General features: G+C 39.5%; 1 protein-coding gene across 2 annotated transcripts in view; it reads left to right on the top strand.

Moving 5' to 3' along the window:
• Positions 1–27,270, top strand: part of PDE1A (phosphodiesterase 1A) — a 265,269-nt gene that overhangs the window by 154,549 nt on the left and 83,450 nt on the right. For both annotated transcript variants that reach the window (XM_062188736.1, XM_062188745.1), the window contains exon 3: positions 23,483–23,665. In XM_062188736.1, coding sequence (XP_062044720.1) covers positions 23,483–23,665 — 183 coding nt within the window. The remainder of the gene's footprint in view (positions 1–23,482; positions 23,666–27,270) is intronic.

Raw genomic sequence — 27,270 nt, 5'->3', positions numbered from 1 at the left:
CAAATACTTTAATATCATAAGATAGTTAAATGCTAAAGTTATAAATAGAGAAAAAAACTTAATTTTTCTCTCTCACTTTTCTTAGGTCAGATTTTAAATGTCGGAGACATGTATAGGCTTATATTGGTTTTTAGTGATAGAAAGATTTTCCCTATTGTGTCATGTTTCAGAGTTCCTGCTGAGAAAGGGTATTATGTGCCCATACATATCAGGTCTTCCTTGCAGGGCACAAGAAGGCCTCCTAATTAGCTTAGTGATAAGAACACTAGGAAAGAGGATTTGGACAATGTTGTTAACCTAGTGCTGTGGCTCTCAAGCTTGTCAATTACCCTTTAGGTGACATTTGGCACATCTAGATTTGATCAGTGTCAGTTTGCATTGCTAGAGAACAGACACTTGTTCCCAATTCTCACCTCAAGAAACAAAAACAAAAAAAATGAGGGTGATGGGCTGATCAGGGCTACCAGTGAATTCATAGATAACACAGAACCTGAGACTTGTACTTCCAAAGTTTGCATATTTACTAAAAGTCATCAATTTTTAAAGCCACATGGCAGGTCATGCAAAGATCTCTTGAAGCTCCAGAGATTATTGAGATGATTGTTGGTAAAGGAGTCAGAGAAAGAATTATAAAAATAAAGTCAAGATATCAGAGCATCTAAAATGTTCAAGGTACTGTCTTGTGTGTTTAGTTGTCTCCAAAAGGACCACAAAAAGTCCCCAGGAGGAAAAAACAAAACAAAACAAAACAAACAAAAAAAAAAAACAACAGCCAGTATTTCAGCATTCATAATGTAGATGGCAGGAAAAAAAAAACACATGTCTATTGATTCATAGGCCCTGTAATATCTTGCCTCTACCATCACATTACTGAACAACCAAAAGCAGCAGCAGAAATGGGAGCACAAAGAGGGGAGATACCCACTGACTCCTCCCCCTCTGCAGGTGTCAGGCCTGAGCTTGGGGAAGGTGAGAAATGTTAAACCAGGGATGGGAATGAAGTTTTATTTATGTGTGAGTACTGGACTTCACACATGTACACATACACAGCACACACACACACACAAATGATGTTTACAACAAAACAAAGGGAACATGATTCAAAAATCAGAACAAGACAAAGGTACTACATGACAGTCTTGCCTCCACCCTGGATCCAATCTACCTTATTCTTTTATAAATTCCTTGTACCACTCTTCAGCCATTTATTGTCCCTTTTTATTTTTGTATTTTTTCTTCTCCCTTCAAGGAAGATAACATATTATATGGTCGTTCAGCTTGCTTTTTTTCCCCCACTAAACAACAAAACTTAGAACTCTCCCTGTATTGTATTTTAAATATTGTGATAACTGACAATTCACATGAATAATTGGCAGACAAGGCCATGGTGAATGTCGTGTTGGACAGGTGATTCCTTCATTAGCCCCAGAACAAAATTCCTCTGCCAAAGGATTCCTTGAAGCCATAAGTTACAAAAAAGGCACATTTGTTTAGATTATTAATTCTATCCAGATTTGTTTTCTTGGGAAGAAGTAAGATACTCCAGTGATCATCTCCTCCACACAGTCACAAAAACACTGATGTGCACAGTTACTCATGCACCAAATCACAAGAGCTATAGAAGTCAGGTGAGAGATCATATGGCCTGGTTTTAGTATAAGAATAGATGCATTACAGAATGGGAGAATTAAGTGCTCATATCACCCTTTTCATTGCCCTAAAAAGTTCAGCTTGGAGAGAGAAGTCTTTCCTTCCACTCAGGGGCTGGCAAGGAATTAAGCCCAGATCTTAGACTTGAATCTCAGTATCAATCCTTCTCATATGGTGAAACCCAGCATTGGACAGGACCCTAAGGTCCCTATTCCCAGGCCAGTAGCTACAGACTGAGCCCTTGGACCTTCCTTAGACAAGTGCTTAGCACACAGTGGACAAAGACTTCAGAAACTGGGGGGCAGGACAGAAATGTGAGTTTAGGACTTTGCCTTGAAGTGCAGTCCTGGGGATCCAACAGTAAGACCCAGCCACGGATAAAGTCCCAAATCCTGGATCCTATCTTCTGTGCTCAAGCACAGAATTACACCCTGGTGGGCTGGACTCATTTTGATGTTAAACACCACCCCACCCGCATTGCACAGGCCTGACATGCACCCCTGAGTCTGTACAGCTCCTGGTAACCATGAGACCCAGGTACAACTCAGCTCAGTGTCAGCCTGCATGACCAAGGGGCTGCCTTCATCATTCCTCTCCCATTCTTGGGCATACAGCTGAGAACAACACCAGTCACTGGGGAGAAAGACACTCAAGAGAGCACAGGACGGTGTCCTGGAATAGAGTTCTTCCGGTAAAATTCCTTACTGGTCAGATCTCAACAATTGGTGTGCCCAGGCCAGTGCCTGCACACAGAGCCCCTAGACATGCCCCAGTGCTGGATGAAGAGCCACGGTCCCACTTGACCGCACTTACATCCACTCATCATCACTTGTGGTTGAGTGCATTGGGCTGCACTGGTCTTGGTGGGCTCCAGCTGTGATGTAGCACTGCAGCATAAGAGGCTCACCCCATTCCTCCCTAGTCTCAGGCAAAACACCATGGAGACAGTAATCACGTGCTTGTGTGAAGAAGAGATATGTGAATGCCAGGACATTGTATAGGAACCTAGGACTGGGACTGTGGGGAACTGTACTCTCCTGCCAGACTTCTGCCCAGCACTCCCAATTCCTCCAGTCACTACAAATGGAGGGCGGGTGCCCCTGTGACCTAGGCCCTGTCCATCTGTCTGCCAATGTGATGCTCCTCCTCAGATGCCTGGGCCCTGTTGCCACTGCCATTGATTACAGAGGAAGAAGATAAAGACTGCGCTACAGCATCCAACTGGAACTAAATCCCAAAAGACCTACAGAACCAGCACCCAAAGATACATTTAGGAAAAATCCTTTTACCATGAAAGTCACTCTTCAAAAGGAAGAGGCTGCTGGTCTGACTGATGTGTAAATATCAACATCAGGAGATAGGAAATCTGCAAAAACAAGGCACTAGGATCCCCAAAAGAACAAACTAGTGCTTTAGTAATAGACTCCAAAGAGATGGGAAAAATATGTTACAAAGAATTTAAAAGAACTATAATGATGCTCAAAGAAATAAAATACAGGCAGACAGTCTAACAAAATTGGGAACCAATACATGATTTGAATGAGGACTTGAGCAAAGAGATACAAATCTCTAAAAGATTCAAACAGAAATCTTAGACATGAAGAATTCAGTGGGTAAACAAAAAACACAGGGTGAGTGGCCAGCAGTGTGGTGTAACAGGTTAAGCTGCTGCCGGCAACGCTGGCATCCCCCGCATTAGAGCTCAGGTTTGAGTCCTGGCTGTTCTGCTTCTGAGCCAGCTTCCTGCGAAGGCTCACGTGAAAGCAGCAGAGGATGACCCGGACTTAGGCCCCTGCCACACATGTGGGAGACCTGGATGAACTTCCTGACTCTTGCCTTCGGTCTGGCCAAGCTCCCACCATCACAGCCATTTGGGAAGTGAATCAGCAGATGGAAGATCTCTTCTTTGTCGCTCTGCCTTTCAAATAAATAAAATACATTTTTTTAAGAAAAAGATGTTTGTTTTAAAAACCACAGTTGAAAAACTCAATAACAGACTAGCTCAAGGAAAAGAAAGTTTATCTGAATTTCAAGCCAAGTCTTTGGAGATACTCAGATTCTCCCTTCTAAGAAAAAAAAAAAGGCAGTGAAAAATAAATATAGCATCTAAGACCTTTGAAACATGATTAAATGAACAAATATTAGAATGTTGGAAATCTCTGAGATGGAAGAAGGGAGTAAAGGCACAGAAAAGCTACTGAGATTTTCTGGGAGCAGGCAAGATGGCTAAATACCAAAGCAATGAAGGCATTGTTGTGAGTACCTGAGGAAGAGCACTGGAACTCAGTAAGAGAATAACAGGAATCCAGGAAGACACAGAGGCCAGGGATGGCGGCATCGAGAGAATAAAGCCCGCTGGCCATAAAAGCCCCAGCTCCATGGTCCTGGGAATCCCTGCTGCAGAGGAAATGCAAGCAGGGGAGCCCATTGCATATCTTGCATGGGTAATCCTCAGGAGAGAGAAATTTAGTCATGACAGAGTAGGAGCTCAGTAAAGAGAGCTACCAGAAAAACTCAGGGCCACTCTACTTCAGAGAAAGAACTCATTGTCTCCTCCCACAACCCTCAGAGAACAGGCTGCTACAGTGTGGCACCATCTTGAGAAAGGAGTCACCTTTGACATTCCAATGGTTCCTTTCATATATCCGTCTCAGGAGTCCCACAGACATTGTAGAAATGTGGCGAGGAAGACAGTCGCCTCACAGTTCCAGCTGACCCCAGCATCCTCGCCCACAGAGCAGTCTCTTCAAAGCACCGTGGGTACAGAGCACCTCAGAGATCTGAGTCTCAGGATCCCAGAAGTAGGGATGCCTACTCTTTCAGGGTTGTGGGTTGTCCTTTTCCCTCACTCTCCCCTCTGCCTAGCCACTCAGGGCATTGCTCCTTGCTACTAGAACCTGTGCACACTGAGACTCCAGCAAGGGTTTTAGCAAAGCCATTAGGCAAGAGAAAGATAAAAGACATACAGATAAGTCAAATTATCTGTGTTTGTAGGTGACATATTATAGAGAGCAATCAAAAGATTCCACAAAGAGACTGCTATAACTGATAAGAAAATTCAGCACAATTGCAAGACACAAAATAAGTACTCCCAAATCACTAACATTTTTATACACCAACAGCAAACTCACTAAGAAAGAACTTATAGGCATGACCTCATTCACAATAGCTACCAAAAAAAAAAAAAAAAGTTTAAATACGGATAAATTTAAGCAAAGATGTGGAAGACTTTTTTTTAAAAAAAAGATTTTGTTTTTGAAAGACAGAGTTACAGAGAGGCAGAAGCAGAGAGAGAGAAGTCTTCCATCTGCTGGTTCACTCCCCAGATGGCCACAATGGCCACAGCTGAGCTGATCTGAAGCCAGCAGCCAGGAGCCTCCTCCATGTCTCCCACGTGGGTGCAGGGGCCCAAGGACTCGGGCCATCTTCTACTGCTTTCCCAGGCCATAGCAGAGAGCTGGATCAGAAGAGGAGCAGCCAGGACTAGAACCAGCACCATAAGAGATGCTGACACTGCAGCCGTTGGCTTTGCCTATTATGCCACAGTGCCAGCCCCAAGGATGTAAAAGACTTTTACAACAAAATTATAAAACACTAATGAAAGATATTGAAGATGTTAAAAAAGGGCACTTTCATGTTCATGGATGAGAAAAAGATTAAATGTCCGTACCACCCAAAGCAATCTTCATCAAAATCTTCATAGAATTAGAAAAAAATCCTAAAATTCATAAACACAAAAGACATTGAATACCAAATACATTTTTGAGCAGCAAGAACAAAACTAGTGCATAATATATTGGGTTTTAAAACATACTATGGGGCTATTGTAACCAAAACAGCATAGTACTGCATAAAAACAGTATATACCAATGGAAAAGAAATGAAACCCCGGAGATAAGTCCATGCGTCTACAGTCAATTATCTTTGACAAAGGTACTATGAAGATTCCTGGAGAAAATCTCTTCAATAAAATGTGTTTCCATATGCAGAAGTTTGAAACAAGACTCCTACACCTCTCACTCTTTATAAAAATCAACTCAGAATGGAACAAATATCTAAGTAAAAGATCTGAAACTATGAAACTATTAAAGAAAAACACTTGAAGACATTGGCAAAGGCAATGTGTTTTTTTGAATAGGACAGCAATAACACAAGCAAAAAAAGAGGCAAAATTAGACAAACAGGACTTTATTCAAATAAGGTCTGATATACAAAGGAAAAAATCAACAGAGCAATCAACAGAATGCATAAAGGATTGATATCCAGAGTATATAAGGAACTAAAAGAATTTAATAACAAAACAATCCAGTTAGGAAATGGGCTTAGGATTTAAATAGGTATTCTTCAAAAGAGAAATGCAAATGATCTGCAAACACATGGATAAAACCACTCAGTATCATTAGTCATCAGAGAAATGCAAATAGAAATCACAATGAGGTATTTAATTTCACATACAATGGTTATTAGTAAAAAAGACGAAAAACAAAACAAAAAAAAAACTGATGAGGATGTAGAGAAAAATAAACCCTAATACATGATTGTTAGGAATATAAATTAGTAAAGCTGTTATGGAGATCAGTATAGAGGTTCCTCAAAAAAAAAAAAAAACTAAAGGTAATATCTAACATGTGACCCAGCTATCCCATTTCTGAGACTATACCCAAAAGAAACAAAATCTGTAATATTAAAGAGATACTGGTACTTCATGTTTATAGCAGCACTATTCATAATGGCTAAGATATGGTATCAGTCTACATACCGATCAGTGGATGAGTGGATACTGTATGAATCATATTCATTCATGAAAAAAGGAATAAAATCCTGACATTTGCAATAAAATGGAAGGAATTGGAGATCATAATGTTAAATGAAATAATCCAGACACTAAATACTGCATGTTTTATTGCATATGGAGGTTAATATACATATTTTCCATATGAATTTAAATTAGATATTACTATAGTCTAGCAAGCATGAGGGATTGGGAGGAAATTTGATAATGGCTACCAAAACACAGTTGGGTGAAGATAATGGGTTCCAGTATTCCAGAGAACAGCAATGTTCGGTGATAAATGAAAGGGCTTTCTGGTATTGTTGGTTTATGCTATGTATATCTTAAAATATTGGACTCTACCCCATGAAATATATGGTCTTTCATGTTAGTCTAAAATTTAAACAATAAGTAATGCTAAATACAAAATTTTCTCAAAAAAAGTCCTATGTAAAGATATAATAGCTGAAAACTTCCCCCATCTTGATAAAGATATAGGCATCTAAGTACAGGATGCCCACAAGACTCCAAGGAGACATGAGAAGATCTCACTGTGCAACATTATAGTTAAACTCTCAAGAATACAACACAAAAAGAGAATTCTAAAATCTGCCAGAGAAATGTGCCAAGTCACATTTAAGGGAGAACCCATTTGACAAAAGCAGATTTTTTTCAGCAGAAACCTCATAGGCTATGAGGATGCAAAATGATACATTCCAAGTTCAGAGAGAAATGATCTGTTAACCAAGGATCCAATACCCCTCAAAACTATCCTTGATAAATGAAGAAGAAATAAAGACTTTTCTAAGACAAAACCTCAGAGAATTCACCAGCAGCAGTCTGGCCTTTATAAAAGATACTTAAGGAAGTCCTACATATGGAAGCATTAGAAAGCTAACTACCACCATGAAAACAAGTATTAAAAAAAGTATACTCAAAATAAACAGAATTTTTTTAAATGACAATACTAAGTCATTAATTACATCCAAGTTTATTACTGATAGATAAGCTAAGTTCCCTAGTTAAAAAACATTCACTGACTGAATGGATTAAAAATAAACAAAAGTATCCAATGATACTGTGCCTACAAGAAACTCACTTCACTAGTAAAGACACGGTCTGAAAATGAAATATGGAAAAGATATTTAGAGAGAGAGAGAGAGAGAGAGAGAGTGCAAGAGATCGATCTTCCATCTGCGGGTTCACTCCACAAATGCCTGAAACACTGGGGCAGGGTCATGCTGTAGCCAGGAGCCAGGAATTCCAGCTGAGTTCCTCGTGTGGGTGGTAGGAACCCAAGTATATCATCTCCTACCTCTCAGGTGCATCAGCAGGAAGCTGCATCATAAACTGGGCAGGACTCAGTCATAGATACTCCCATAAAGGATGCAGCCATCCCAAAAGGCATCTTAACTCACTGTATCATCATGCTCTCCCCTTTACACAGTTATTGTAAATTAACAAAGATAAAAATGTGTGTATTAAGAACCTGATGTTCCTACAATTTCTTTGCTCCTTCATTGTCTCATGTGCTCTGTGTTGCTCACAAGCTGAACGAGTAAGTTTGATTTCTTAATTCTGTCCTTAACCAGATATTTTTGCATTTGTGTATAAAACTTAAAAAGTTACCTTTACAATTATCTGCAGATTTACAGATTCACATCATTCATTTTATATTGGCATATTGCTAACTATCTGGTTTGTCTATGTGTTCCATCTTTCGTTTGATAGATTCTTTCATGGTATTTTCATTCCCTTTTTTTCTGATATATTCCTTTCCCAGAAAATTATGACTCCATACCTATTTTGCCAACTTAGTTCCCCATGATCTCTAACTCATTTAAACACATAGTACACTAAAAGTATAGTTATTTTTCATTTAAAATTAGCTGATTTGTTGGGGGGGGGGGAGAGTTAAGCACAATGCTTATCTTCTTCTTGGTAGGAAGTTAATTTTAATCTTTATTTTTTTTTTCCCTAAGATTTATTTATTTGAAAGTTATAGAGGGAGGAGAGACAGAGAGATCTTCTAATCAATGATTCACTCCCGATGTGGCCATGATGGCCAGGGCTGGGCCAGGCTAAAGCTAGGATTCAGGAGCTTCTTCTGGGTCTCCCACATGGGTGCAGGGACCCAAGGATTTGGGCCATCTTCTGTCACTCTCCCAGGCATACTAGACCAGAGCTGGATGGGAAGTGGAGCAGCCAGGACTTGAACCAGTGTCCAGATGGGATGCTGGCATTGCAGCCCAAGGCTTAACTTGCTGCACCACAGTGCCAGCCCCAACCTAATAGCTTTTAACACCACATCATTCTCAATTTTTACTCCAAAGAGATAAATCTTTTCATTCTTATTTTAATGCTTTCATGGTGTCATGATTTTTAAATTGGACTAATAATTTCCCACATTTGTACTATCTTCAAAAGGCTCCTAGTTTCATTATCTCACATTAGTCTCACCACAATCCTATGTAGTTGACAGAGTGATTATTACTTTCTATATTTGACTAATGAGTGAACTAAACTCATAGAAGTAAAATGGTTTGCCAAAGGTCATGGAATGAAGTGTTAGTGAAAACTGGGACAAGAAATTAACATGACTCATTTAGTACTCTTCCCTCAATACCTGATTCTTCTCAGGAAATTGCTATAAAACATGATGGTTTTCAGTGACCTATGAAAGATTTAGATAACAATGTAAAAACATACCAATACTTGATAGTGTAAATCCTAAGAAAGTAGTAGCAAACATGTACAAAGGATTTAATATGTGCCAATTTTTTCAAGTATTCCCTATGTATTATTTCATTTAGACACCATAACAGCCCTATGATTAATATTACCATCTTGTAATATTAATCAGAATTAATATGTGCAGAAGCTGAGTCACAGAGGAGGTATGTAGTTTACCCAAGGGAACACAGAGTACATTGACGAGTGGGATTAGGGCTTTGGCAGTATGATTGCAGAGTTTTGGCTATAAAACATGGTTCTCTTCTCATCCCTTTTGTTACATTGGACATAAAGGTAATATCAGGGATGTATGGATGAATTGTAAGTTTTGATTGATACATGTATGGAGGTATATGCCGTTAGGGTAATCAAACCCAGTAGTGTATGGATTTTGTTGCATCTCCTTCCAATTCTGTCTTCAGTAATGTCATGTTAGTAACTTGAAATTGGGTACTGTAAGAGTATATGCCCTATGGAAAATGACAAGTGCTACAAATAAGAACTCATTTTTTTTTCCTAGAAAACCATCACACTACTGGTTTGACCTAAGGTAACTTCTTTGAATCTTCTAGGAGCTTTAATTTTATGATCAAAATGCATTTTGAGAAATTTTAAAGGAAAGACACTGAATGTGGTTTGATTTCCCTTATATGTAGTAAGACACACAGTAGAACACTGACAATGTTTCTATGGAAATATGTATATAAGAACATTAGGAAAACAAAGATTTTCTAAAAAAGAGTACAACACAAGAAGCATTTTGTTTCCTTTTAAACTTTATTGAGAAAGCTACTGACTTCTGAGGTGTTTTTAATGGAAAAGTCACTTTTTTAGAAAAAAATATTCAGTAAGTATTCCAGAGAATTGGTGTTTAAAAGTTGGGCTAGACTGGGAAAAAGGTCAATTTGTAGTTAAGCAGGATTAAACAGAAATTATTCACTGATCTCTCTCTCTCTCTCTCTCTCTCTCTCACACACACACACACACACACACACACACACACTCTTCCTTACTGGCTGCAGGACTTCAGCTAAGAAAACACATAAAAAAAAAAAAAAATCTCCCAAAGATGATTTTGGTGAGAAAAATAAGAGTTTGATAGAAATTGAATCCTAACTTTCTTTGTGAAGATCATAGCACAATTCCCTAGTGAATACGACTGTTGATTTTTTAAAAGACATTTTCATATGCAAATGCCAATATTTTAGGAGTCCTGCTTTCAAATGTATCCCTAGAGGCTATTGTTTTTCAAAGTTGCACAGTTGTAATCCAGAAACATGTGGCCAAAGGAAAAAAAAATTCTGTTTGATTGTTCTTATTTAAATTGGGAAGCTGCCAAGCAAAGTAGCATCCTTGGCCTCATGATAGCAGGGTAGGCAGTTGAGTGGGAGGTACACTTTCAAAGATTGATATTATTCTCAAAAACACCTCCTAAAACACAATTTCAAGTTTTGTTAATGTGAAGCAATCTTTCCTATGATTACCATGTTTTGAGCATAGACTCTGTATTCAGAAAGAGTGGGTTGTTTAAAGCCTGGAACTCAATACTCCCTGTTTTGAAGCAAATTACTTAACATCTTTAATCCCTGCCTTTATCTTCTACAAAATAAGGATAAAGAGAATGCTCACTTGATAGGATTGACATGAGGATTAAATGTAGCACACTGACTGGCAGAATAAAAGTTAAATAGCTAGCAAGTTAAGAGACTTACCCACCTCACACAGCAAGTTAGTGGTTGAGCCAGACCATGAGTCTTCTGACTCTGTTCTTTTCACTATGCAATATGCAAACAATAAAAAAAAAGTTAAATAGTAGTCATTATTTTTATTATAATAAGATAAATATCTCTGTGAAACATAAAACATCAAGATATATAATTCAGGGTTGGAACTATGGCACATTAGGTTAAGCCTCCACCTGTGGCACTGGCATCCCATTTGGGTGCCAATTTGAGTCCCGGCTGCTCCTCTTCCAACCCAGCTCTCTGCTATGGCCTGGGAAAGCAGTAGAAGATGGCCCAAGTGCTCAGGCCCCTGTACCCACATGGAAGGCCTGGATGAAGCTCCTGGCTTCTAGCTTCGGATTGGCCCAGCTCCAGTAGATGCAGCCATTTGTGGACTGAATGAGCAGATAGAATACATTTCTCTCTGTCTCTCCCTGTCTCTAGCTCACAAATAAATAAAATCTTTTAAAAATGATATATAATTCATACTTATTGGGGGTATTAAATAATTTCCTGAAAGTAGTTTTTGATCCTGAGAAAATGGAGGCAGGTGATGCAAGTTTTCAACAAGTGAAAACTCATTGTAAAAAAAACAGAAAGAAGGCTTAATACAGAGATACACATCTATATAAAAACATCCCCAGTTGACTTCTGCCCCTTGTTAAAGAACTGACTGATGTATGCTTTCGGACTCCATAGTTCAAACCTCTTCATAGAGATTCCCTAACAAAAACCCCTCTGTACCCTCTAAGTTCTGATACCCAACTCTCAGGAAAAGGTTATCATGCCCTATAGAGAGTCCTTTTTAACATGTTTTCCTATTCCGAATTTGGAATCTCAAGATCCAAGACCAAGATAAAGGAAGGTGGCAATCAAAATTAATGTCAAGTTGAGTATTTATCTCCCAGGGTCAATACATTGAAAAAAAAAAAAAAAGACAAAACTGTGCAATCTAACAGTTTTCTAAAGGATACCGAGTCCTTTAAATGTGCCTGCGCTCATAACAAAAACCTTGTCTGTTATTACTGCTCCAATAATTTTAACCTCTTAGGATCCCATTATCTGAATTTTCTATGTGCCAGAGAGTTCTCTTTATTGTAGGGAAATTCAAAGGCCTATTCAAAATATTTTTCATAAAAACAAGAGCAGTCTGTACCATAGGTAAAAACAAAGCTTCTATGAAGGAAAATACTTCTGACCTTTGAAGTGTCAGTTTGTCTCACAATGATTAAGGCTTTAAAACTCTTGAGTTCCCTATCAAATTGAGTTACTATAAGCACTAATAATTGAAATCAAAGGAAAGGATGAACATGTCAAATGGGTTGTGCAATGCAAGGCATTTAAAGACATATAGGTAGTTATAGAGAACCAGGTATTTAAAGTTAAGCATCGGCCGGCGCCGTGGCTCAACAGGCTAATCCTCTGCCTAGCAGCGCCGGCACACAGGGTTCTAGTCCCGGTCAGGGCGACAGATTCTATCCCGGTTGCCCCTCTTCCAGGCCAGCTCTCTGCTGTGTCCCGGGAAGGCAGTGGAGGATGGCCCAAGTGCTTGGGCCTTGCACCCCATGGGAGACCAGGAGAAGCACCTGGCTCCTGGCTTCGGATCAGTGCAGTGCGCCGGCCGCGGCGGCCATTGGAGGTTGAACCAACAGCAAAGGAAGACTTTCTCTCTGTCTCTCTCTCTCACTGTCCACTCTGCCTGTCAAAAAATAAATAAATAAAGTTAAGCATCGAGGTACCATAGAAGAAATTGGAAAGAGGAGATTCAAAAGCAGGCTTATCTTAAGAATATGCTGCAAGGTGTCTGGCAAGTAACAAATCTTCCCAGGCAGACGAATCAATTAATTCACAAGCTTTTATTGGGATTCCGCTCCCGGGCGAGGTTCCCCAGTCCCAATAGAGCAGGGCCAGGGAAGTCGCGCGTCAGAGATCAGGAGTGCTCCTTTTATAGATTCATGGGGGTTAAAGGTTGAGGTGGGTCTGATCCTCATTGGTTGACCTTTAGGCACCCGCGGGGACCTTGACAAGGACTTTTTCTTCCCCGGAAGTACAGGTAGGAACTTTCCATTCACGGAGGTATAGGCCTTTCCTCCATGTGGATCCCAAAGCTACCATCCCGACCTTTTGATGATAGGAAAGGGGGCAACGATGAGTCTCTCTGGCTACTTCCTGCTGACTGGGGTCATCATCTACAGGGGCCCATTGGGGGTATCTTGGGGCTCCACAGGGACAGGCATGTATGGATGAAGAAGCATCTGGTTGACTGCCTGGTTGCTGAAGGCCTTGGTTCATTCCATTATCACCTGCTGTAAACACTTAAACAGACACTGTAGTATACAAGTCAGGGTGAGAATAGCAACCAATGATCCTAAGAGTGGCCTTAACCAGGTAATGAAAGGATTTCATAGAGGAGAGGAAATGGGGGGGGGGGGGGAGCGTCTTCTGGACCATTGTGAGGATTGTTTGATGGACGTGGTTTAAAGCTGATCCCAGCCAACACCAGGAGAAAGGCCACTCAACTTTTGCAGGTAGAGGAATTTGTCTGTGGAGAAATTCTGAATAATCATACAACATTAAGTGGGGGAGAGGGCCATCAGTACACACAGGTTGGGAGTAGAGTCATTGATGTTAGAGTAGAGGTTATTATTACAAAGTAATGAGACCCACGTGGGCTAGACAGGGTCTAGAACAAGGGACAGAGTCATCATTAGAGGACCCAAGAAAGGTGCTGTCTCAGCCACAACTAAGTTTGCTGATTGAGAGGCAAATAGAAACTGACAGAAGGGACTTGATAATAATCTGGTGGGCTTTAGGCCTTGTAAGTTAAGAGGCCCAGACACCTTGCATAGCAGTGCCAAATTAGCCCAGACTTTAGATACTAAAAAAGGAAAGTAAATGCTACAGGGAGAACTAATAGATGAGTTAGCAGGTTCCTGATGCTTCTGACATGCAATTTCAATAAATATAAAAAGCCATTAGCCAGGTTTTGGTAGTATGAGGAATTATTGGGAAATGCCTACATGGAGAAATTAATAAGACTATTTTTGAAGAATTAGGTAGTGAAGGAAAATGCAGATATAGAACATTTCATTGATGGGGACATGTACTTGAAGACTTTTTGTTTGTTGTTTTTGTTCATGCTGTTTTTAGGATGCAAGACTGATATATGTGTACCCTGGAGATAGTTTTTAAAAAGAGACTTGTAATAATACAAAAATTTTTTAAAAAAAGTGTTCATAGAAAGATTAGGTCAAGAATTATCATTGGAAAAATTTCTAGGAAAAGAGAGATATAGTGTAGGTGAGAAATATGTATGAAGATGGAGCTAACTAGTGCATAACCAAATGCTATGCTATACTAGTTAGCATTTGATTTTGAACTCAGCTCCTCATCTCAGGTAAGGGTACTACAATAGTTATGGTCAAAGTGTCAGCAATGGATTGTAAAACTTGGGGGGGTCAAGGTGACAGGAAGCACAAACTCTTTATGGTTAACGCTTGTTGGTACATGGCTCATGCATGCTCATTTGATGTTCAGAGTCAGGGTAAAGAGAAGGAAAAACTGGACTAAAAAGCAATCTTCATGAATATTTTCATTATAAGTGACAGAGAGCCAATCAAGCAAACTTAGAAAAAATGAATTCATTGGCTTCCACTGCCCAAATATTGATGGGTAGTGAACATAGGACACAAATGATATCAGCAGATCAAATTCAGTGCACAATGCTATCAACAGATCAACTTCTATGTTTTGCTTGCTTGGGAGTGGCCTGCTCTGATGCCTGGAATGAGAGCACTATGGTGGCAGTATTTTCAAGCTTCACATATGCACTACCAAAACCGCCAGGAAAGAGAAAGGTTTTCTTTCCCAGAGGCTCCAGCTAACATATTATTATGTTTCATTGATTCTCATTAGCTAATATGCTCATCCCTCAACCAGTCATTGTGTCCAAAGGAACTGGACACACAAGTTCAGTGGTCAAGCATCTCATGAGACAGGTGGGACAGGTAAAAGCTCAATTCTATTTGAATCACATGCCTAAAAATTGAGAATGGTGGATACATTCTCTAAAAATATTTATTATGTTACAACCACCAGCAGAAAGACCTGAATTGAGGTGTGTGTTGGATGTTGAGAAAAGTCCTTAACTGGCAGCTCTGCAACTCCTTTCCTGGCTTCACTCCTACTGATGATTAACATCTGGGCGAGAGATTTTTCTCCCATCATTGCCTTTCTCACATGGAATAGGAAGTTTCCAGTCCACTTCTGTTCTGGAATTCTGTTTTAACCACAGTCCCCACAGTTCCCTTGTAAGGACCTGCTCATTACCAAACTACCCTGGGCATACCAGGAGGGTGATAGGAAGGTGCTACTTATCATTCACTTAGTTAGGGGAAGTTTATAAACACAGGTTCTTGTTTGAGATTGTTTCTGTTTGGAGGAGATCCTGAAGAAACCATTTTCTGAGAAATGTGCCGAGACATTGCAGGAGCTCAGTGAATCATTAAAAAACAGACTATGCCTTTTATGAAAACCATTTTTGTGGTATGAGTCGAGAGAGAGGTGGCTGTTTTGGAGTGCTGTATTTGTAGGCTGTTCTCACCCTAAAGATGAAGTGTGAAAGGCAGGCTTAGAAAAAGTTGCAATACCTTTTGGTTGGTTTTCACATTTTCTGTCCATCTGTGGTATGTAACTTTCTGCAAACTTTCAAAAACAGCCTCAACATTGAAAAGGGAAAAAAAAAACAATCTGACCAGATCTTTTGAGAAATGACACACAAGAAAGCTCTACAACTTCACTATTTGTAATATTTTGAATCAATAATATAAATATTCCTAGATTTGAAAAGGATATTTTAAATCTTATTCTTTTACATTAGTAGCAATGAAAACTGTTTTGAAACATTATGCACTTTGCATATGATTGCATACAATTTTTAAAACATCTTATAAACTAGATACTTACACTATTTACACTAACATTATTAAATTTGAGGCATAAATTAATTGATTTGCTTAGGATCATACAATTGTGAAGCACTAGAGATGAGTTCAGACCTAAATAGAAAAATTTCACTTTCAACACGCTCTCCTTCCTTGTTTATTCAAATTTTCAAGTCTAAAATATTTAGGCGAGGCAAAACTCAAACCCAGGCTTAGACTGAGTGCATCCTAAATGATTTAAACCAGTTACTAGTCCCATTTCCCTAGCCAGTGAGCCTAGACATGTGACACAATGCTAGCCAGTGAAAATTGCATAAAGGGAAGACTGATAGATGTGCTAACAAAAGCTTTTCCCTATGTAGAGAAGGTTATTGTTGCAGTGAATATGATGCTTGAAACCAAAATAGCCATCTTGCCACAAACATAAAGCTAAACCTGATACTAAAGTTCATGACATAGATGAAGGAAATGTAAGTCCTTAATAATAGTGTTAGCCAGCTGATATCAAAGCTTTATTACTGCATGGAGTCTATCTTTAGCCTTTTTCTTAAGCAAAATAACATTTCTATCATGTCACTTTGACAAGTGATATCAAACCTAAACTATGGGCAGCATCTTGGTAACCTTCTGGTCCTTCCAGACAGTCCTTTTTTTAAAAAAAAAAAAAAAGATTTATTTATTAGTTTTCAAAGGCAGAATTACACAGAGAGAGAAGGAGAGGAAAAGAGAGAGAGAGGTCTTCCATCTGCTGGTTCACGCTCCAATTGGCTGCAACAGCCAGAGCTACGCCAATCCGAAGCCAGGAGCCAGGAGCTTCTTCTGGGCCTCCCACATGGGTGCAGGGGCCCAAGGATCTGGGCCATCTTCCACTGCTTTCCCAGGCCATAGCAGAGAGCTGGATCCAAAGTGGAGCAGCTGGTATACAAACTGGCACCCATATGGGATGCCAGCACTGCAGGCAGCAGCCTTACCCACTATGCCACAGCACCGGCCCCCCTAACATGTTTTATCTTTAAATTAGCTATTTAGAATTCAGAACCTATTTTCTTATAAAACAAGGTAAGATGTTCATTAAGTTTCCAAGGTAGCCCACAGAACATATTGATTCTTTGATGAAGCTAAATAACAGATAATTCTTGAGTAAGTATCAAGTATGGGTTTTTTCCCTCATTAACTAAAAGGATATTTCCCCATTCCTTTCTATATTCCATCAGCAAGCATGTTGAAAATACATGCTGGCTCGGTTTGCTTTCTCTTTTCTTGCAATCCATCTCCATCAACCTAGTGAGAGTCACTCAAATCCATGAGACTGTCTCAAGCCCATCTGTCTAAACACACACCAGGCAGTCCTGTGCTGGGATCTTTCTGTCTTTCAGGTTTCACCCACAGGTAGGGAGTTGGGAGTAGACGGTTGGAGTGAATATGTTAACATTATAGCATATGCATCAAAACAAACAAAAATGGCTATTCTTCATCTGGGCTTACACCTAACTACTGCAAAAACTTGAATGTTTTAAAAAAAAATCTGAGACCCAAGATTCTGTTTATATTTGACACCCAGGGCAGGGTCAGGCCAAAACAAAGAGCCTGGAACTCAATTCAGATTTTCCTCATGGATGATAGGAACCCAAGTACTTGAGCCATCATCTGCTGCGTTGGAAACTGGATTAAAAGTGGAGCCAGAACCCTAACCAAGTACTCCCATATGGGATGCAGTCATCATCCCCTCAATAACTCCTTTTTCCACCCTTCAGAAAAAGGTCGCCTGCTTAGACTAACCCTGCAGGTGTGCGAAAATCAGGATGTTGACCAAGGGCTTCATTGTGATGGATGCTGTTCTCAGTGCTGTCCATGCATTTGGTCCATTTCATCCTCATGAACCTACCACCAAGGTGCTATTATCATCTCTATTGTACTGAAAGGAACTGAGTCTCACACAGATGAAATATTTTCCCAAGAATACATTGCTAATAGGATGATGAAGCGAGGGATAAGAGTGCAGAGGCAGTTTTTTCTAACCACAACGGATGCTTAGTAATCAACAGTGTGGTAATTAGAGGAATGTTATGCTGGGTGCCTAATGGAGTATTTTCAAAGATATTTTTGAGCTACGATAATTTCCTGGTGGGAAGCCAAGAGTCATCAGTCAGGCCTAGGGTACTTTTCTGCCTCACTCCTTTCCCATTTCCCTTTCCAATTGACTCCAAAAATGCAATCTTGATTCAGTCCTCCAAGTATCTTGGCTCTTTCCCAGTCCTTGCCACCAACATCTTCTGGACCCTTTCTACCTGCCCTGAGGGACAGGGCCTTCCTACCTCAACCTCTTCTTCCTTGGGTGGGAACAGAGGAGGCACCATGCCCTCCTTAGGCCTTCATTTGAAGAAAGTGGCATCCAACTTTAACACTATCATAGTCAGCTTCATTCTAGTCAAGATTTACCTCTTGGAAACAGAGCTAATGTCAGCATAATTGACTTCTCCACCCAAAAGTTCAGTCTTCATAGTCACTCACATACAATGATTTTACAGCTAAACGAACAAAAACTAGACTAACAGAACTATAAGGAACATTGAACAAAGCCATCAGGTTGACAGAAAAAGCAAAGAAACTGCCAAACAAGATGTTGAAATGACTTTGTGAGACTACCATTTTGAATACTTTTTGGAATAAGACAGGGAATAAATAATAAATAAACATGCTTTGGTGATGGCCTGGAGGAATTCATTCAAACGTATTTATGACTCAGGAAGTAGGTTAATCATAAGTAAAAATAGCATATCAAAAGTATTACATTTTTCCATCCTGATATTTAATTTATTATACTTCAAAGTAGTCTGAAATTTTGCTATATACATATATTTACTTAGAATGATTCAACAGACTTAGAAAATAAATTCAAGCTTCCTTCAAGTGAGAACTTCCCTAATGGAAGAAAACATTTTAAGCTTTTTTGAGATTAATTTCTAAGTTTTTTTTTTAAATTTTTTTAAGAGAAAGAAACATTGATTTCCTATTCCTGGTTCACTCTCCAAATGCCAACAACAACTGGGGCTGGGCCAAGTTGAAGCCAGGAGCTGGTAACTCAATCCTGTCACCCATGAATGGCAGGTGTACAACCATTTGAGTCATTACCTGAAGCATCCCGAGTTGTGCATTATCAAGAAACTGGAATTGGAAGTGGAACTAAGACTCAAATCCAGTTATTCAGATATGGGATGTGGCTGTCCCAGAGGGCCTCTTAATACTGCCCCAAACACCTATTCTGAACATCAATTATTTTTTAACCCTAAATTTCAAAAGAGATGAGAAAGACTAGTAATGTTATTATTTTCTGAATATGAGGTTAATCTGAGTGAGAAGTAAGACAAGCATCCATTTGAGGTAAAGGGTAGCAGCTAAAAATTTAAACTCCAAAATGAGAGATATTAGAGTTCAAAATGTGGCATGGCTACTCCTCATTGTATGATTTTGAGCAAATCACTTAAGGAGTCTGTGCTTCAATGTGTTGGCAAAATACAGGCAATAATGACAATTAATCTTCCCCTGGTCTGGTTCATGGTAAGAAAGCAATAAAGTTTGATAGTATCGCCCTCTATATCTGTCCTCAGGGAGTTCTGAAGCAAGAGTGAAAGATGGGCATTGCCTTTAATGTTCTGTTGTGTTTTGTTTATTGGGGCAGGGGTCAGACTACAGACATCTGTTAAAGTAACATACTAATGGACTCTTCTGTGCTACAGAAAGATCAGCCTCTCAATTCTCCTAGCCATACTGGAAGGGTTTGTCTTGCAAGGTGCTTGCAGCCTATGACTTCAGCACCAATGTTTGCCCTAGGCCAGTAGAATCAGCTTCAGGGTGCTTGACAGTATGTGCCCCTCATCACAGTGATGGTTCTGTTTGCCTTTCTCGCACTCCCAGGTGCTAGGAGGAATTACCCGCTCTGCTTCCTGGGATTATCTACCGTACTGTAGGTGCTGAAACCTCAGAATTCTATGCCCAGAGGTCCATAAGCCAGTCTCCTAGGTGTTAATGGACCCCCTTGTTCAGTTTTCCTTCCTGAAGAGGCTCAGAACATCACTGGGGTTTGCATCCCTCATCCTGAAGTATGACCAGGAAACCCATTTCCAAGGTGGGCAGGTTGATGGAAGTGGCACCTGGGGGCGCAGTCCCCTCCTGATTTTGTGTGGGGCCTACCCCGTGATGAGAAATGTACACAGGTAGGCAGCGCCAGCCCGCCCAACCCTGTCACACCAGGAGTCAATCTAAACTCAACTTGCCAGCCTTTTAGAAAACCTATTAAAAGGTAGAAGGGCAGAACCTATAGTAGTTTGTTCACTTGATAAGTAACTGTAAAACTGATTCTGTAATATCTGGGGGCAAAGTGATTCTGCCCTGGGCTCACCAAATGTCAGGTGCAGAACTAAAAGAGGTGCCCGTTGCAATGTGCCCTTACAGGAATAGTAATGCAGGAAAAGAAAATTTCAAATTCGAGAAGCTGATTTCTCCTAACTGTATCCAGCTTTCAAATTGTGACACTTGGTAGGTATCATTATAGGCCTGATTTGCATAGAAATAACTGTACTTACATGTTTGTCACCACTTCCCAAGAGCCCACTGTGAACAGAAATGTTCACTGACGTAATCTTAAGAGTCAAAATCCCATGACCTCTCCTTCCGTGGTTGCCTCCTTCTTTACTTCCCGTCCCCTGCAAACTTCTAGTTCAAAATATAAGCCCTTGGGGAGTTGTATCATCTGATTTCAAGAGAAAATCTGGAATATAAATAGCTCCCAAAGATTATTTGATCACTTATTGAGTGCAGGGTCAGATTTCACAGCCTGCTGCTCCCCCATCGACACACGGCCAGTATTTAGGAACTCTTCACTTTCAGCTTTGCTGACCCTACTGGGATTAACAAAAAAGTCATGCCAAACACTAGTGGAAGCATATTTCAAAGGTCAACAGTGATAATATTTTACACGTGTGCTCCTTATCTTTATTTTCTGAATAACGCATTTTAGAATCCCTAAGGAAAATGTACCAGTTATTTTTTCACGTGGTACATTTCTCAAAATTTTAATAGTACTCACAGCATCAATGATGGTGCACACTTTTCCCCCACTAACTGGGATGAAGATCAATCCTGCTCTGGAGTGGGAAGTAAAGTTAATTTTAATGTTTGAGATCTTGTGCTATTATCCTAGCTGCATGAATGTATTTCAAAAATGATATAAGGGCAAAATGCAGTTTTACATTTTAGTGTCATAACCTAAAGTACTAAAATGGTTCACATCTTAAGTATATAGGAAAATTGTTTATGATAATTATTTATCCACAAAAATTCAGGATGACTATTCCTTATGCTGTAGTTTTTCTTCTAGCCCTGTGTAGCATGTAAATAAACTTGAAGATCCCTGTAGTGTTCAGAAGGAGGAAGACACATGGTAGGGGAAAAGGCAGTGCCAGAGGAAAGCAGGTCACCTTTCTGCTTCTCAGAACACCAATACTGACAGTGTCTCTGGACCTTTGCACTTGCTTTCCCCTGTGTCTGGAAGGTCTTTCCTCAGACTTCCCCATATGTTCTCTGACCATCTTAATGTAGACTTTCTTCTCATAATTATTTTCATTAATGTCACTCTCCTTAATTTCTTTTTACTCTGTTTCCTTTAGAATATAAGGGCCATATGAGAGGGATTATTCTCTTTCAATTTTTAATTATGTCATAGGTTGACCATAATATTTCAGTATCTAAAGAATACAGTGTTTAGATTCATAAAAGCTAAAAAGGCAGTTATTTGTTAATAGAACATTTACCATATTCTAAGACAAGAAATATGATTGATAGTGTCTGTATTAACAGACAGTTGAACCTTTATCTTCCATATGATTTTTAACCCACATGAGAGTTACCACAGTGTTCATGAGTGGGGAAAATATCTTTTCTTAGAAGAACAAATAGGCACAGTGAGGGGAGAGAGAGATTATTTTAAAGAAATGGCTCTTGTTTTTACTGAGGCTGGCAAGTTTGAAATTTGCAAGGCACTGCAGCAAGCTGGAAATTCTGGCCTTTAGTGCTGCAGTCTTAATCTTGAGGGCAGCCTAGAGGCAGATTTCCTACCACTTTAGGGGGCTTTTTTTTTTCTTAAGGCTTTCAATTGATTCAATGAGGCCCACCTACATTCTAGAGCGGATTCTGCATTACTCAAGATCTACTGATAAAATTATTTCCAATTGTTGTGATTTCTTTATATGCAGAAAGGTTCACACTTTACATAGCATGGGGTAAATGAGTAGAGTGAGATCACTCGGGAAACCATTGTATCATGAAGATTAAAGGTCCCAGTGCCCACTAGGAAACCCCTAGCTAGAATGTGGTTGGGGGTAAGCTCTTAGCTCAAAGAGGTGATCTTTCTATTTGTTCTTACAGGATAGATGTGTAGAAGGAGAACCATTCACCATTTAAGACATTTTATGTGGTTGTTTATAACAAAGTAGGAAGACAAGTCTGAAACTTCCCAGTATGGTCTTGGAGAAATGAAAGGCTCCCCGTTACTCCTGAAATTGTCATCCTGCACCCAAGGTGCAGATGGGTGGGGACATGGCATCTTTGCTGGATTCATGCTATAAAGTAATTTTGTCTCTAATCTAGTTGCCTATGGTACTTTCTGATTTGAAAAATATTCCTTTATTCTACTCTTGATGCTGTAAACTCAAGTGTAACAAAATTTCCAAAAACAAAGTGCAAAAGAGTTATAAACTATGATTTCAGTATCACACTTGGATAGAAAAATTGGCAAACACACCCAATTTTGCCTCTGAAATTCTGTTTCTAGCTTCCCATTGAAACAGATACCAGCTTTTCTCAAATAAGTAGCCAAAGAAGTAGGGCCATTAAACTGCATGCCAAGGAGCAGTGATTTTCACTTCACAAAGATCCATTAATGTCATTTGATTCAGTAATGGCTTTGGCCAAAGAAGCTTCTAACCCTCCTGAAAGGATCATGTAGGCCATAAAGTACTTATGAAGTCTTACTGCTACACACCTGTGGGGTCCTGCACTTGGGGTACTGTGAGGATGTGTGGTTTGTCAGTGGGACAGACCCTGGACTTTGTGTCGTTAGCAGAGATCTGTGTTGTGCTCCTGATGTGCTGTCATCCTCTCCTTGGGTACAGGAGACAGAGGCACCTCTGGTAGCTGTGTATGTACTGGCGTTGGGCTCGCCCACCATGTTGGTGTCAGTGGCACCGATAGCAATGCGTTATGTCAAGCGGAGCATGCTTCCATTCTGTCGAAAGGCTCCTGGAGATAGCTCAGCATAGTTTCAACCCCTTTATTCTCTTTGCTGTAGTCCTTTCCTTTAACAGACATGTGTTTATGAATACTCTTCCCTATCATCCCCTAGTTTTATCAATTATTAGAATAGCATATTATTGACATTAGTAGTCAATATGTCCAGACTGGTATCATTGAAAAGCTTCAAATGCACAGGTCTATTCTTGCTTCCAGGAAATGATGGTGTTGAGAAATTAAGAGCTTTGAAATGTTACCTCACTTCTTCCTTTAAATAGCTCATATAAATAATGGTCAGAGACAGATATCCTTATTTTAAATCTATTACTAGTTTCACTTTATTATTTTCTGATGTTAAATCTGAACTTTGGCAGACGGCTGCTAGACACCGAAGATGAGCTCAGCGACATTCAGACAGATTCAGTCCCCTCAGAAGTCCGGGACTGGTTGGCTTCTACCTTTACACGGAAAATGGGGATGGTGAAAAAGAAACCTGAGGAAAAACCAAAATTTCGAAGCATTGTACATGCTGTTCAAGCTGGAATTTTTGTGGAAAGGTAAGTGCATTGTTAGTATCTCAAGATAATACTGTTTGAAAGGCCACAAATATGCTCACTATACCAAAGTTAAAATAAGTCTAAATGAGGAAAGGCACAGTCATAATTATACCAGATTAGTGACTTTGTAATGAATTTACCATAACAAAAATGCCTTGTTCGGAATGTATTAAGTTGGCAGGAAGATTGAAAGCAAAAGGTTTTGAATAACCATTATTCTCAAATGAGCCTTTGCAAATAACTATTTAAAAACAACTCTAACACATATGAATAAAATATAACATCTCATAAAAATAAATCCTACTCTGGGTAACAATCTATATATCAAAATTATGCAGGCCTTTTGTTCTGTTCTGAAGGAAAAAAAAGACCATCTTCAAATCATCTTTCCATCAGGGAAGGAGATTTCTCTAATTTCAATTTAGAGGAGTTTTTCAACATTTCTGTCAATAAAACAAGTGGTATTCATTGGTCCCTAGAACACAGAGTCAAATTACAAGAGTTTCTGTTGTGAAAATGCACGTTAACATGACTCAATTTTATGTTCTTTAAGCTCTAACGAACAGTTTATTTTTCTAGGTACATGTTTCAGACTGAAAAAATAAAAAGATCCAAAATAACAATCTTATATTTGACAAAGTTAAAAATTATCAGAAATTCCTTAGATTTAAATTTACATTAAATTACATTACAAAATTGTATTAATATTTTAAAAACTAATGAAATTGGGGAATAGAAAAACATTTTTTGTCCACATACTTAAAACTTAAGTGAGGCCATATCATTTCTCATCCTCTAATATATTTAAGCAATATCTCTAAAACACTACAAACTAACTTTTGTCTTTCAAAAGAACAATTGAAAGACACTTGGGTATGTTCATAATGCAAATGAGAATGCATTGCAAGAGGCAGGGCGTACTGTGTGATTTAAAGATGCATTGTAACCATAGCACACACAGCTGCTAGTATCTTGGCTTTTGGTTGTATCCCAAAACAGCATACAGAGTAAATATTCAAATTATTTTGCAAATTTATTAACCTTTTCTAATTGGCTCAGATTAAAGTATCCAAAAAGTAGTTTGAGCAGTTTGGTGATGCGTTTACCACTCCTAATGGTGCATTAACAACCTGAGTTCTGGACCAGGTAGGACCAGAAGTCTGAGGCAGGGAGGCAACGCTGATGAGGAAGTTTCTTTAATTATATTCTTGCTTTTAAGAACAACTTCAGCTAGTGCATGAGTTATTGTTTCCCCATGGCATCAAACCTTAAACCTCTAAGTAGTATTTCAAAGGGTCAGTAAGAGCATCACAGATCAAAGAGCTGATGTTTGATTTGCTGACAGAATATTTATATTGTCTTCTTTGTTAATGTGGAACTTGGCAAACTGAGAAGAAATACAAACTGATTTTCCAATTCTTTCCAAGAGAAAGTTAAGAAGAATGCCATAAAGTATACTCACATCCTAAATATCCATGTTTACATGCTCCGTAAAACACATTTCCTTTAATAGCCTCTAGAAATATCAGAATGTTCCAAAGGTAACTTAATGAGCAATCTTAAGGAAATCAAGATACCAAGAACATATGGGAGTGAACGGTTTTTATCACTAGTGGATCTCCAGTGGTAAGTGCATAAAAATAATGTGACATGTGTACCTGGAACGTTAAAAAATAGTTATCTTCAATCCTGCAAGCTAGGGATCTTTCTTGAAGTCCATTGCTTATTCCTCCCAAGATGTAAGTTCTCAGCAAGGGCTGGCAATTAGTTATCTAAAAGTATCCTAGATCTACTCACTTCCTCTTGATAGGTCCTATTTCCTAATGTAAGCCATCATCACGTGCCATCAGCAGTATGACAGCAGCTTTTTAAGTGGGCTCCCCTTTTCCTCATTCACCTTCTCTAAACACAGTTTTAATATAAAAACTAGCTCCTGCCACTCCCAAACCACCCAGTGCTTTTCCATTTCCCTTAATCATCAGACCTTGCCTGGATAGCCTGTTTACCTTGTAGCTTCGCTGTGATGGCATCATTGTTGATTGAACATCTATGCCAGCCCGATTTCAAATCCAAAAACATTGCTGAACTCTGTCCTGCCTTGGAACCTTTCATCCTGCTATCCCCTCTGACAGAAGTAGTTCTCCCTACCCTGACACAGGGCTGACTCTGATTTTCTAGAGGATTTCTCATCACCCTCTGTGCCGATTCTCCCTATTGCTGTGACCAACCAGTGGTTTACCTTATAGCACTTAACCACTGCTTCTCATCAGAGACCATCCCTGGTATATTTTTCTCTTCATCACTTTTATAAACCCCTATGAATGTAGTCATATTTCCCTTGCTTTCCATTAAATAATCTGTCGCCTAGTATAATACAGTATCTGGCACAAAAGGGGTTTTTAAGTTTTTCAAATTATATATTATAATTACAGTAAAAAAGTCAAGAAGTAAAATACCATATTATCAGCTTGATTTTCATAACCTCTGGGAGCCTAGGAAAATCATTATTCTTTTTCAGAAGCTTGTAATGTGTCTCCTAATGACTGAAGTGTAAGGCAACTGGATTAAGGTGTTTCCCACACTCACCCTGATTCTAGGCTCAGTTGTCATGAATTTCCATCTTAGTTTCTTATGTCTAATTTTTCATCCTAGAATTTTATGTTTTTAAGATTTAATTTATTTGGCCGGCGCTATGGCACAGCAGGTTAATGCCCTGGCCTGAAGCACCAGCATCCCATATGGTTGCCAGTTCTAGTCCTGGCTGTTCCTCTTCTGATCCAGCTCTCTGCTGTGGCGCGGGAGGGCAGTGGAGGATGGCCCAAGTGCTTTGGCCCCTGCACCCACATGGGAGACCCAGAAGAAGCTCCTGGCTCCTGGCTTCAGATTTGTGTAGCTCCGGCCATTGTGGCCATTTGGGAAGTGAACCAGCGGATGGAAGACCTTTCTCCCTGTCTCTACGTCTCTCTGTAACTCTGTCTTTCAAATAAATAAAATAAATCTTTAAAAAAAGATTTAATTTATTTGAAAGGCAGAGTGTCAGAGACAGGGGGGAGACACAAGAGAAAAAGATCTTCTATCCACTGGTTCACTGACCAAATGGCCAGGGCCATCAGGGCTGGGCCAGGCTGAAGCCAGGGTCCAGGAACTCAATCTGGGTCTCCCACTTGGATGGCAAAAACCCAAGTACTTTGGCCATCCTCTGCTGCTCTCCCAGGCATATTATCAGGGAGCTGGATCAGAAGTACAGTAGCCAGGGCTCAAACCCACACTCTGATATGGGATGCTCATGTTGTAGTTGGCAGCTAAACCCACTGTGCCACAATGGGGCCCCTAGAATTCTATTCTTGATTATACAGTTAGAAAGATAATGATAATAGAAATGTTTGTCTACCTCTTTGGAAAATTAATCCTCTTTTTCTTTCTTTATATTCCATATGATGGAAAAGTACATTGAAAATCACTGATCAACCTACTCTAAAATCAGTGGCATCACATTTTCCCACTGAGCCCAGGGAGCTCTGAACAATGTAGGAATTGGAACCAATTTGGTATTGGCTATAGACTAATGAGAATAATTAAAGTAGTGATTATAATGGCTCTCTTAT

This window comes from Lepus europaeus, chromosome 1 (genome assembly GCF_033115175.1).
Source record: "Lepus europaeus isolate LE1 chromosome 1, mLepTim1.pri, whole genome shotgun sequence".
NCBI classification, from domain to species: domain Eukaryota; kingdom Metazoa; phylum Chordata; class Mammalia; order Lagomorpha; family Leporidae; genus Lepus; species Lepus europaeus.
This window is presented reverse-complemented; position numbering and strand designations above follow the sequence as displayed.